The sequence below is a fragment of the Mus pahari genome, chromosome 10 (genome assembly GCF_900095145.1).
Source record: "Mus pahari chromosome 10, PAHARI_EIJ_v1.1, whole genome shotgun sequence".
Taxonomy (NCBI): Eukaryota; Metazoa; Chordata; class Mammalia; order Rodentia; family Muridae; genus Mus; species Mus pahari.
In genome coordinates, this window is record NC_034599.1 from 70,033,533 (window position 1) to 70,045,887 (window position 12,355).

The window sequence follows — 12,355 nt, forward strand, 5'->3', positions numbered from 1 at the left end:
GAGACCACGGCCTCAGTCCTCCACCCTTCCTTTAACAGAGTTTTGGAGAGCCATTTCCAATCTCAGAAGGATTGCTACGAAAAAGAGATTGAAGGTCTGAACTTCAAAGTTGTGCACCTGAGCCAAGAAATCAACCACCTGCAGAAGCTGTTCAGAGAAGAGACAGACATCAATGAAAGTATCCGGCATGAAGTCACCAGGCTGACATCAGAAAACATGGTATGGCCTCGCCACGGCCTGCTTGTCACCATTGTCCCAGAGACATTATTCACTGGTGGGGCAAAACCAATTCTCAGCAGCAAAACAGCTCATTTTAACTAATTCTTTAGTGATAAATAACTAGGTCAAATGATAAATCTATATAAGGCTAGAAAACACTCAGATTTGAGTGTTTGATTACCATGTGGTGGGTTCAAATTGTGTGAATGAGCTTACATTTCTATGTTTAACTCTAGCCCCATACTCCTGTAAAGGAACAGGAAGCAGATCATAGCAAACGTGTGGCTCTTGAGGGGGACATGGTCATGTCAGTCCATCTGTTCATCCCCCAGATATCCCTGAGTCGTTCCCTTCTTCTTGTGTTTATCTGGTCCTTCCTTCTCATTTGCACCTGCTTTCAGGATACACCCACTTACAATGCTTTCAAGGTACAAACAACAAACACATACAGACACACACAATGTTTTCAAGATACACAGACACCCAATGCTTTCAGGATACACGCATACACACGCTTTCTTATCCACGGTACCTTGCGGTCACCTTCCCATCCATTTCTTTGTGATTGATGGGTCTTCTCGAAGGTCATTAACCACTCTTCCACATGTCCTTCTTCATTTTCTCTGCAGCCACTACATTCTGTTATGTGCTTCTCAGCAACCTGTGGCAATGCTGGCCACTCCCCTGCCTCTGAGATTGCAGAGAATCCCTGTGGCTACTTCTTCTGTCTCACTATCTGCTGCGGCTTTGCTTTTTTTCTTCTTCTCTGGCCAAGCCATAAGTTGGGACATCCCCGGGGCATCTACAGGAGTGGAACTGTGCTGCAGTCAGTGGCCTTCGTAGGCTGTGTATTCCTGGGATAAACCTTGATGGGGAACCAACAGTGAGGTCCACTAAGAGGTATTCGGTGTGTGGGCTTCAGAGGCCTGGGTGTCTGTTTAAACTTAGAGAACAAACAGAAGAAAACAAAAAAACAAAACAAAAAAACCTCCTTTTATCTGGCTGGGTGTGGAAGGGATGAATATTCAAAAAGATACACAACAAAGGAGAATGGCTTATGGAGAGCCCTTGACAACTCCAGCGGCAGAGTGTTCTGAGATAGAGTGTCCTCTTCCAGATGAGATGGCATTGCCAGGCATTGGAGCAGCTCAGCACAGGGCACCCTTCCCTACCACAATGCACCTCTTTCCTTCCCAGGATAGCCATGTGAGAACTGCTCTCTCTGAGCATGCTGGGATTTCTTGAGACTACTGCAAAGGTCTTCAGATGAAGGGGGAGGGGATGTAATGTCAACGAATCCCAGTGTGTCCCCTGGCCTCTCACACAGCCCATGGATTCCACACACTGAACAAGGAGATGGGTGTCTTGGAGAGCATAAACATCCGGACTCAAGCATTAATTAATCTCTCTCCCCTGAAGATGATCCCAGACTTTAAGCAGCAGATTTCAGAGCTGGAGAGGCAGAAGGAAGATCTTGAATCCCGCCTGAAGGAGCAGGCCGAGAAGATGGAAGGTAACAAGAGTTATCCTGATCCTGCTTACAGACCCCAGCATCTAGGAAATGCATAGGATGTCATGGCATTGGGGGCATTAACTGTGGTCTCTAGGGCCCTGCAGGTAGCACAGAGTTAAGCTGCAAAGAAAGCTCAGAAATCTAGATGCTCATATAAAATGTTATTCCTTTTTTAATTTTTTTTTTTATTTTATGTGAGTACACTGTAGCTGTCTTCAAACACCAGAAGAGGTCATCCGATCTCATTACAGATGGTTGTGAGTCACCATGTGGTTTCTGGGAATTGAACTTAGGACCTCTGGAAGAGCAGTCAGTGCTCTTAACCACTGAGCCATTAAAATGCTATTCTTAAATAATGATTTATATATTAAAAAAGCCCTAAATACTCCAGCTACATATGTAGCAGAGGATGGCCTTTAAAAGGAAAAAAACAAAAACCTAAACCTCATTCAGACCAAACAAAACATAATTGACTGGATAGGGGTTAGAGCCTTAGGTCTGTGAGAATAATGGCAACCCCAAATTAGAGCCCAAATCATAGCTGACCACAGCACCGACAGGTTTCTCATTATAGGAAAGCTGGAAGAGCCGTTCAGCCATCTGAACCGAGTCCGAGAAGAGGAGAGGATGCAGCGCAAGTAAGTGTTCTGGTGGGAACTGGCCCGGTCGGCCGCTTCCATCTGCACCAATCACCAACAGAAGGGTGCTCACACCCATGCCCAGAGCACCTCGTCCCTTCCTCAGGGCCGCAGAAGCACAGAGTGAGATGCATCCCGAAGGGAAGGAGAGGCTGGTGGGTATGATTCAAGAACCGCACGAGGCCATCAGGTTCCCAAAGAAGCAACCAGAAGCGGAGGGGGAAGTCGAGAGTATTCTCCAAGAAGAAGCGTCCCGGCTATCTTTGGAAAAAAGGGTAAGGGAAGTTATGATTGGCTGCCTGTATGGGGGTGTTGCTGAGTGAGAGATGGGTTCTGAAGAAGCTACAGAGTAAGCCGAACTGTAGATCAAAAGGTCTTCTGTCAGCACTGTGTCCTTATCTCAGGTGGTTGTGGTGACAAACACTCAGCCGTAGAGCAATTGCCACCCCAGGTCTACACAGTCCGGGCGTTATGGTGAAGGCCTGAAGTCCCAGCACTCGAAATGTGGAGGCAGGAGAATCAGAAGCTAAAGGCATCCCTGAAGGGGGTTTGAGAACAGCCTGCTCTACATGAGACCCTGGCGAAAAGAAAACAGAAAAACAAAAAGCAAAACAAAACAGGCAGTCACTTTCAGAGCTGAAACACTCTATGACCTTTATAAGAGATGTTTCTGGGTGCCAGGCACCCTCTTAGTGTTTAAGTCAAACCCAGGATAGGCAAGGCCACCTCTTCACTTGAAAGGAAAGGGAAAGCCACACCCAGACCTCAGGATAGCCTCTCTAGCGCCCTCTTCTGACATCCAAAGAGCGCATTTCCCAGGCTCTTTTTTTTTTTTTTTTTTTTTTTAAGATTTATCTATTTATTTCATGTATGTGAGTACACTGTAACTGTCTTCAGACACACCAGAAGAGGACATCAGATCCCATTTCAGATGGTTGTGAGCCACCATGTGGTTGCTGGGAATTGAACTCAGGACCTCTGGAAGAGCAGTCAGTGCTCTTAACTGTGACCGCTGAGCCATCTCTCCAGCCCCAAGGCTCTTATTTTTAAAGTCTGTGTTGGACATCAATTCATAGTCAAGGAATATAGATCAAGATGTACGATATCCATAGAGCAGAAAGTTGTAAACATACACTAACCATATGAAAATATTGTTATGTGGGAGTATCAGAAATAAAATACCATGTCTTGTGTAATTCCCTTGGTTCAGAGTATCTAGAGTAGGCAAACCCACAGCCACAGTAAATTGTTGACTACAGAAACAGACTAGAGGGTGGCAGCTAAAGGCTACAGTGTTTTAAAAACTTTTTCGAATTACGTTTTTATGTTTCTTATTTAAGATTTCTATTGCTGTGATAAAAAAAAAAAAAAACAACTTGGGCTTATGTCAGCTCACATTCTATATCACAGGCCATCAGGGAGGGGAGTCAGGGCAGAGACTCAAGGCAGAAACTGAAGCAGAGGCCATGGAGGAACTTGGAAGCTTGCTTGCAGGTTTTTTGCTGGTGGTTTGCTCAGCACGCTTTCTAAATATCATCCAGGACTCCCTGCCCAGGGATGTTAAAACCTACAGTGGGGTGAGCCCTCCCACGTAAATCATTAATCAAGAGAAGTCCCCACAGTCCAGTCTGGAGGGGACACTTTCTGAATTTAGGTCCTCTCCTCTGAGATGGCTCTAGCCTATGTTAAGTTAGCAAAAAACTAACAAGGACTCTTGTGTGTGTGTGTGTGTGTGTGTGTGTGTGTGTGTGTGTGTGTGTGTGTACAACTTGCAGGACACGCTATGTAGGTACTGGGGATTGAACTCAGCATCAGTCTTGGAAACAAGCCCCTTGACCCTCTGAGCTAACTCAGATGTAGTGTTCTTTAGGAGTTTTCTTCAGTGTTCTTTAGGGGTGCATTGGAAATGTCTAGAACTGGATAATACAGAAAACAACTGCTGTGCAAATCATGTATGTGAGTGAATTTTACATGTGAAATACAGCTCCATAAAGCCATTAACAAAACCAAAGCCAAAGAACCTTCTAATAAAAGTCCTTGTTTCTTTGGGTTTCTGTAGGATCTTGAGGAAGAGTTAGACATGAAGGACAGAATGATTAGAAAGCTACAGGATCAAGTCAAGACTCTCACCAAGACGATTGAAAAAGGTAAGGGGGGATAGCCTCATTGTTTTGAGCTCTTAGGTAAGGCACTGTGTACGGAAGTGTGTGAGCACTGCCTTGTTCAAAGCCCACAAAGTCCAATGGAATGAGGCTCATGGGTCAGGCTTGAGGCCTAGTGATGAGCTGAAGAGCCTTCGAGGCATCAAAGCTCACTGCATCTGATACCACATACTCGCATTTCAAGGGACAACTACAAACAAATACATTCTCCACTTCCTCCGGTAGCTCCATACTTTCACAATGAAATTGTAATGGAATATCCAACGAATCATTCTGAAGACTTCACAGATAGCAGATCTCTGAGTATCCCAATGTCTGTTAGCAGAGATAAACAGAAAGGAAGAAGACAGACATGGCACCTCAGCTGAATGGCGTGTGTAGCCATAAGACCCAAGGGAAGGAGCCGCCACCTTCCTGCCAGTCTTCTGCTCTCATCTCCTGCTCTTCTCACTTCTGTGCTCTTCCTCTCTGTCCCAGCCTTGCCAGCGCAGGCTGCACCCGCAACCATCTCTTGCTTTTCCCATGCTCATTCCTTTGAAGAGCTCCTTTATTCGTAGGCACTCCACATTAATCTTACATCTGAAACAGAGGCAGACACAGCCACTGTCCTGTAAATGCTTCAACTGAGTAGAGACTCTTTCCTCTTCAGGAATAGATGTTCCGTGCCAATCTGCCCCATGAGAGCAGGACCAGGTCTGGGTGTCCTGTCCTTTATGGCTCTACTGTTGGAACTGATGAATGGATGAACTCATGGGTAGATGATGGACTGATGGATGAATGGACGATGGGTGGATAGACAGATGATGCGTGGATAGAAGATGTCAGATGGATGATAGGGGATGGATGGATGGGTGAAAGGTGAATGGGTGGATGAATGGAAGATAGATGGAGGATGGATAAATGAACAAAACCTTGAGCTACATTCTCTGTATAATGCTTACCCAAACCCACATCTAACCCTCACTTCTTTTCCTAAGTCCCAGATTCAGTTTGTCTTTTTTACTATTCTCTTTCAACTCAATACATTTAAATCAAAGTCTTTTCTGCCTGTATCAGTTATCCATTATTATGTAACACATTACCCCTAAACTTAGCAGCCCAACATTAATACCACTACATTTGTGATTATATGGCTCCTCCAGGACATGAGACTCCAACATGTTCCCTGAGTCTTGCACCCTCCCCTAGATAGCATCAAGGCACTCTTTGGGGTTTCTTCCCCTCCCCCAATGTGTTGGAGATGCATCAGATACTCAATAGGATTCATTCAAGGACATCCTGGCCTATTCAACAGTGGCCATACTCCTGAATAGAAATCACTATAGGAAGAAATCTAAAGCTGCAACAGTTCTCAAGTGGAGAGGACTCAGTATCTTCGCTGTGAATCCGGGAAGTGTGGTTTCTGTGTATGTAGCTCACCATTTGCCTCTGTCTGCAGCCAACCATGCGCACCTGCCCTCGGGATCCAAGGAGTACCTGGGAATGCTGGAGTACAAGAAAGAAGATGAGGGGAAGCTCATTCAAAACCTCATTCTTGGTAGTCAAACTCAGATGGCTTGGCTATGCTTTCTCTTTGAGAACTTGAATATCGGTTCCAAAGTCCTGGGCAGGGCTGGCCTTTCTCTTCTCTCTTCTTTCATGGCTTCTTCCCTAACTTGAAGCTTCCTAGCTTTAGTGCTAACTTACCCAGCTATTCTTGGTTGAGGGAGAGGGGCTTTGCACTTGCAAACCACAGCAGTACATTGCTTGTTTCTGCTTACACTAGAAACTGGTGTCAGCTCTGGTGTTTACAGACACTGCCAGTGTCCTTTTGGGGAGCCAAAATGGTCCTCAGCTGAGAGCAACTGCCCCAACTTTCTCCCAGGTCTAATGGTAGGGTCAGGATGGAAGACACAGCTCCTGGTCCTGGGCATGGTTGAGTACACCTATAATCCCAGCGCTCAAGGGCAGAGGCAAGAAGATCTCTGAGATCAAAGCCAGCCTGGTTTACAGAGCAAGTTCCAGAATGGCCAGGGCTACACAGAGAAACCCTGCCTCAACACCCCCTGTCCCAATAAAAGAGTAGTGAGCTATTGATTACATTTCAATTCTTGTTAACAAAATGCCTGATAGAAACAACTGGAAGAAAGATTTGTTTTGGCATGGGGGCCCAGCTGAGTTCCTGGTGCTAAGAGTGGATGGTGAGACCTGTTCACGTCATGGAAACAGAGGCATCCACAGGGAATCAGGGGCGTTCTTTAAAGACCCACCTTTAATGATCTAATTTCACTAGCTAGGTACCATTCCCCCCAAATAGCACCACTAGTTGGGAAACAAACATTCAAAGCTTAAGTTTATAAGGGACGTTTCAGTTTCAAACCCTAACACCGCTCAGCCCACGCTGCAAGAGCAGCCAGTGCTCTTAACCCCTGAGCACTTCTCCAGTCCCTCTCCTATGTCTCCCTGGCTCTTCTGCGGTACTGCTGGTCACTAGTGTCTCTATTCAAGACAGCTTCTGGTGACTCCCATCCACATCAAAGGGATTGGAATGAGTTGCCTAGGGCTTGGGTTCCTTTCTTATACTGGGGGGATCCAGTGTCTAGAGCCTCCTCACTAGGGAAAGTTACAACTTCTTTCTCCTATCTGGACTCTTATATGTAGGATCACTTTACAAATGAGGTATGAGGGGGAGCCAGTGGCCCCCATGTACTTTAGCCAAATAAGAACCCAGATTGAGTTTCTCTGAGAGATGACACATCTGTGCTCTCAGGCTCCGCCCAAGCACAGAAAGGTCAGGAACCCTCCCCCTCCCACCCTCCCTCCCAGCAACCTCCATCAGCAGTCCTAGGAGGGGGGCTCCCCAGCAACTGAGAACTTGTTTCTTTCTGCTGCAGACCTGAAGCCCCGAGGCGTGGTAGTGAACATGATCCCAGGGCTGCCAGCTCACATCCTGTTCATGTGCGTGCGATATGCGGACTCCCTGAATGACGCCAACATGCTCAAATCCCTCATGAACAGTGCTATTAACGGCATCAAGCATGTGGTTAAGGTAGGGGTAGTCTTGGATGTGGGTCCTTGGTATGGTGTCTGATTGGGAAATGACCAACACCTGGTCTCTGTCTGCCCTTGACCTCTGACCTTTGGAGAGCCGTGGGAGTCCCAAAAGAAGCAGAGCCACTAAGGAAAGACATATGGGCGAGCTTCTGCCAGTGGGCTTCAAAGACTGGTAGTCACCATCCTCGCTCTTCCACCCCCTCATGTGTGAGGGATATGTGCTCTAACCAGTGTAGCAGTAAGGGAAATGGGAAACTGAAAAATTATTCATGTCTTCCATTGGCAAGTTTATTCTTCTTCTTCCTAAAACATTATTATTATTCATGCTGCAGAGATAGCTCAGTGGTTAAGAACTCTGGCCACTCTTACAGGGGTCCTTGGTTTGATTCCCAAAATCCACATGGTGGTTCATAACCATCCATAGCTCCAGTTCTAGGGGATCTAATGCCCTCTTTTAGACACACATGCAAACAAAACAGACACACACACACACACACATACACACGCGCGCGCGCGCGCAATTTTTAAATTAAAACCTTATCGTTATGGTTTTTCCTAGTCCAGAAAAAAAGACCCATGTGTTCATTAGGTCGGTGACTTTGTAAAGTTCAGTACAATAGCTGAGACGCCCCCTCCCGTCCCACAGCAACCCCACAGGCAGTTTGTTAAAGAAGATGGAGAGTCTTCTTGTATGCCCCTTAATGACTCATCCAGCTTGGAGGGCGGCCCTGCTCCACACAGTTATGTTGGGCCCAGGCTCTATTCAGCCTGCTGAACATCACTCCCTAGCTGTGTTCATCAGGATAACCAGGTAGCTAGACCACCCGTAGTTGGCTGCTCTTGTGGGAAGGGAGCCACATGTGCATGGCACACAGATCACCAGTTACCAGCTAAGCTAGTTCTTCTGTTTGACACAGAGTTTCAGTGTGTAATCCCTGACTGGCCTCAGACTTAGAGATCTACCAGCCTCTGCCTCCCCTAAGGGCCGGGATTAAGGGTGTGTAGAGCTCCGCCCACCCAACATTCTCTTCTCTTGTCTAAGGAACATTTTGAAGATTTGGAGATGCTGTCCTTCTGGCTTTCCAACACTTGCCATTTTCTCAACTGTCTGAAGCAGTACAGTGGCGAAGAGGTAGGGAGCGTGTCTGTCCTGCCGATGGCCTCCTGGGACCACCTCACGATCTGGCTTACCGAGGCACACAGTGGTGACCATGATGCTCTGCTCCACACTCCTCACAGCCTCTATGCCAGCTAGCCTGCTGGCCTCCTCTTCACTCAGGAGGCCAATCTGCCTATCACCTGCTATGTGCCTAGACGTTACTACATGTTGGAGGCTCCGAGAAGCTCAGGCCTTGGCCTTTAGTGTAAGGCTTTGATCAATAAGCATTCAAATCCTCAGGAGATGAGATCGTCTTGTTTCCTCTTGAAGGGGACATTCTGTGGATTTCAGTAAGATGAACCAAAATGTAACCTCTGGTTCATCTTGCTAATTGTTCTCCCTAAAGGACTCTATTCTTCCACGACCCATAAGTAGATGACGCCTGCACTCCAACTCTCTAGGAACTGATATCATAAAGGCGTTCATCTTTAAGCGTCACAAGGGATATTTTTTATTGAATTGGAGTAACAAAGTGGCTTTTTAGGGTGTTTTTATGCCACATGAGAAGCCAGAGCAAACATTGGGTGTCTTCCTCTGTAGCTCCTGCTCCAGGGGTGGTGTTGTGACTCCAGGTGTGACCGACTAAGATCGTACAATACATCGCTATCATTTAAAAGCAGACACTAAGTTTTAAGCTGCGGCATCACCCTAGATGCTGATTATAGCATCTTTAGTGTAGATAGTATCTCAGTTCCCTTCCTGCCCACAGCACTCTGATGTTTGTGCTCCAATTACTTTCAGGAATTCATGAAGTATAACAGCCCACAGCAGAATAAGAACTGCTTGAACAATTTTGATCTTACAGAATACAGACAGATTCTCAGTGATGTGGCGATACGGATTTATCATCAGTTCATCATTGTGATGGAAAACAACCTCCAGCCGATAATAGGTAAGAAGAGAATATGACCGAGAGATTCTTCTATAGTAATATCGAAGCTGTGTGTTTTGAGGCAGAGTCTCCTATGTCCTCAGCTGGCCTTGAACTTGATATGTAACTATAGCCAAGAAAGGTCTTGAACTCATAATTCTTCTGCCTGTATTTCCTAAGAGCGGAGATTTCAGGTATATGTAATCATGCCTGGTTTTGCTTGGTACTGAGAATCAAACCAAGGCTTCATGTATACTAGGCAAGCATTCTACCAACTGAGTTACAATCCCAGCCCAAGAGACTTTTTAAAATAGAAACTGTGTGTGTGGTATATGTGCTTATGGATAACATAGCTTGAAAAACTAAGAAGACATAATCACCATAAATGTCTACCTTTCAATTCTTAGCTTGCTTAAAATGACTCTATAAATCATAGCACATAGTTGACCTTTTTCTTTGTATAAGTATGCCTTTTTCCTGACGGAAACCCTGTGGAGAAGTTACACTATTTATTTTATGTGCTGTTTGGTTTCTTGTGTGGCTGTACCAAATATTTTTTGAAATCTGCAAATCCCACTCACATTTGTGTATCATTTACTACACTCTCTAAAACTTAAATATCTCGGGATTTGATGACTCCAGGCCCCGACCTACTTGCTGTTAGCTAGCTCTCTTAACCATGAGAACCACTGTTTCAAGCCTCCAGGCAGTGCCCCTGCCCTTCTGTAAGCTGTGGTTCGGGCCCTGGCATACTCTGGTACCCCAGTGTGTTCAGTTCTTTTTTTAAGTATTAATGCTTTTTGCTTGTTTGTTTATATGTCAAAAGAAATAATAGCACACATGTATGATTTTGACTCACATATTAAGGAAACACAGTCCACCAAGGCAAGAATGCCGACTGGCAGGACCATGAGGCAGCTGCCCATACTGTATCCATGGTGAGGAAGCAGAGAGAGATGCTTGCAGGAGCTCAGATAGCTTTTTTCCTCTTATTTGGTCCAGGACCCCAGTGCATGAATGCCGCTGACCTACACTTAAGGTGGGTTTTCCCACCTCCATTTACTTAATCCTAGAAAATCCCTCATAGACAGGCCCAAAAGTTTGTCTCCCAGTTGGTTCTAAATCCTATCAAGCTGGCAACCAAGATTAACCACACCACTCTACCACAACTATCCCCACTGACTATGAGCAAAGACACGTGAGATTAGGGGACGTATGACCCAGCTGACCCCTTTGTAAGGAGCCTTCCGCTCTTCTGGCAGTGCCGGGCATGCTGGAGTATGAGAGTCTGCAGGGCATTTCCGGCCTGAAGCCCACTGGTTTCCGGAAGCGCTCATCCAGCATCGACGACACAGACAACTACACCATGACGTCCATCCTGCAGCAGCTGAGCTACTTCTACAGCACCATGTGTCAGAATGGCCTGGACCCCGAGATCGTGAGGCAGGTGGTCAAGCAGCTGTTCTACCTGGTCGGGGCGGTGACCCTCAACAGCCTCCTCCTACGCAAGGACATGTGCTCCTGCAGGAAAGGCATGCAGATCAGGTAAAACCCACGTGCCGTGCCCCACCTCCCGGAGGCCCGCTGGAAGCAATGCTCCTGATGCTGCACCCTCCTTGCCACACACACCCCCTGGCCCCCGGACACATGCAAAGCTCCACTGAGCCCCTGAGCGCTGGTTTGTTGGTGGCTGCACACCAACGCGTTCATGCTATGCTGCCAAAGTGATGCTTTAATCTATGAGAACACGGTATTGGTATGTTGTGGATTCTGAGTTTCCAAGGTTATCATATACTTAACCAGTATCAGTCGCCTGCTTGGTGACTGGCCCAGTTGGGTAGAGAATCCAGAAAACTGCCGAGAGGCTCAACACAGCTAAATAGTAGTCTAAGATACCAATCATGTCACAGCGGGTGAGGACAGATGTACCGAGGGAGCCAGAGAGATGAGTATAGTAGGTGACAAGCTTGAGAAAGAGGAACATTACAGGCATGAGGTGGATGAAGACAAAGGAGTGGTCCATCCCTGGCTCTGCCTGGAGTATGCAGTAATCTGTTGTTGGGACCCTGCGGGACTGCCGTAGAGAGGTGGGTTCAATCCAGACCAAGAGGGTTCAGAATGCAGTGAAAGCAGATGGGGTCCATCTTGGAGGCATGGCAATACAGTTGTAAGGACCATGGACCCCATCTAAATTGAGGACCCATGGAGCCTGTGACTAAAACCACATACCATAGAGAAAGACATTTAGGATATGTGCATATATTCAGGCAGTTGATACCTATATGTGCTCTGAGAGCTTGGGAAATGACCATAGGTGTGTGCTGTCATCTGAGTGAGGTGACAAGGTATATTAAGCATAGAAATCCCTGCAAAGAATTCATCATACATTCTTAGCACTCATGAAAGTTGGAGTTGGTATTTCCCATAAACCACATGGACAAAATCCCATGGCGCCATATTGTAGGTTGTAGATGAAAAGGGGCACTCAAAGGGACTTTGCAGATCCTTTGCTTTTCATTGAGAACCGAAAAATAAACTGCCCATTTCACATCTAAGCAGATGGCTGTGAGCCTGAAGGAGCCTCATCTGAGACAAAGCAGGGGACTGGTGAGGTGGCTCAGAGTGCCTGCCTAGCATATACAAAGCTCTAGGTTCCATCCCCACACCACACCTTGCTCACACCTGGGATCCTACAGCCCCACACCTTGCTCACACCTGGGATCCTACAGCCCCACACCTTGCTCACACCTGGGATCCTAC

The 12,355-nt window shown here is 46.5% G+C and overlaps 1 protein-coding gene across 1 annotated transcript in view; it reads left to right on the top strand.

Moving 5' to 3' along the window:
- Positions 1-12,355, top strand: part of Myo5c (myosin VC) — a 71,654-nt gene that overhangs the window by 53,161 nt on the left and 6,138 nt on the right. The window contains exons 29-38 of the mRNA XM_029543842.1: positions 39-219; positions 1,639-1,732; positions 2,307-2,370; positions 2,477-2,645; positions 4,430-4,517; positions 5,971-6,069; positions 7,406-7,560; positions 8,608-8,697; positions 9,466-9,616; positions 10,858-11,140. Of these exons, the coding sequence (XP_029399702.1) occupies positions 39-219; positions 1,639-1,732; positions 2,307-2,370; positions 2,477-2,645; positions 4,430-4,517; positions 5,971-6,069; positions 7,406-7,560; positions 8,608-8,697; positions 9,466-9,616; positions 10,858-11,140 (1,374 nt within the window). The remainder of the gene's footprint in view (positions 1-38; positions 220-1,638; positions 1,733-2,306; positions 2,371-2,476; positions 2,646-4,429; positions 4,518-5,970; positions 6,070-7,405; positions 7,561-8,607; positions 8,698-9,465; positions 9,617-10,857; positions 11,141-12,355) is intronic.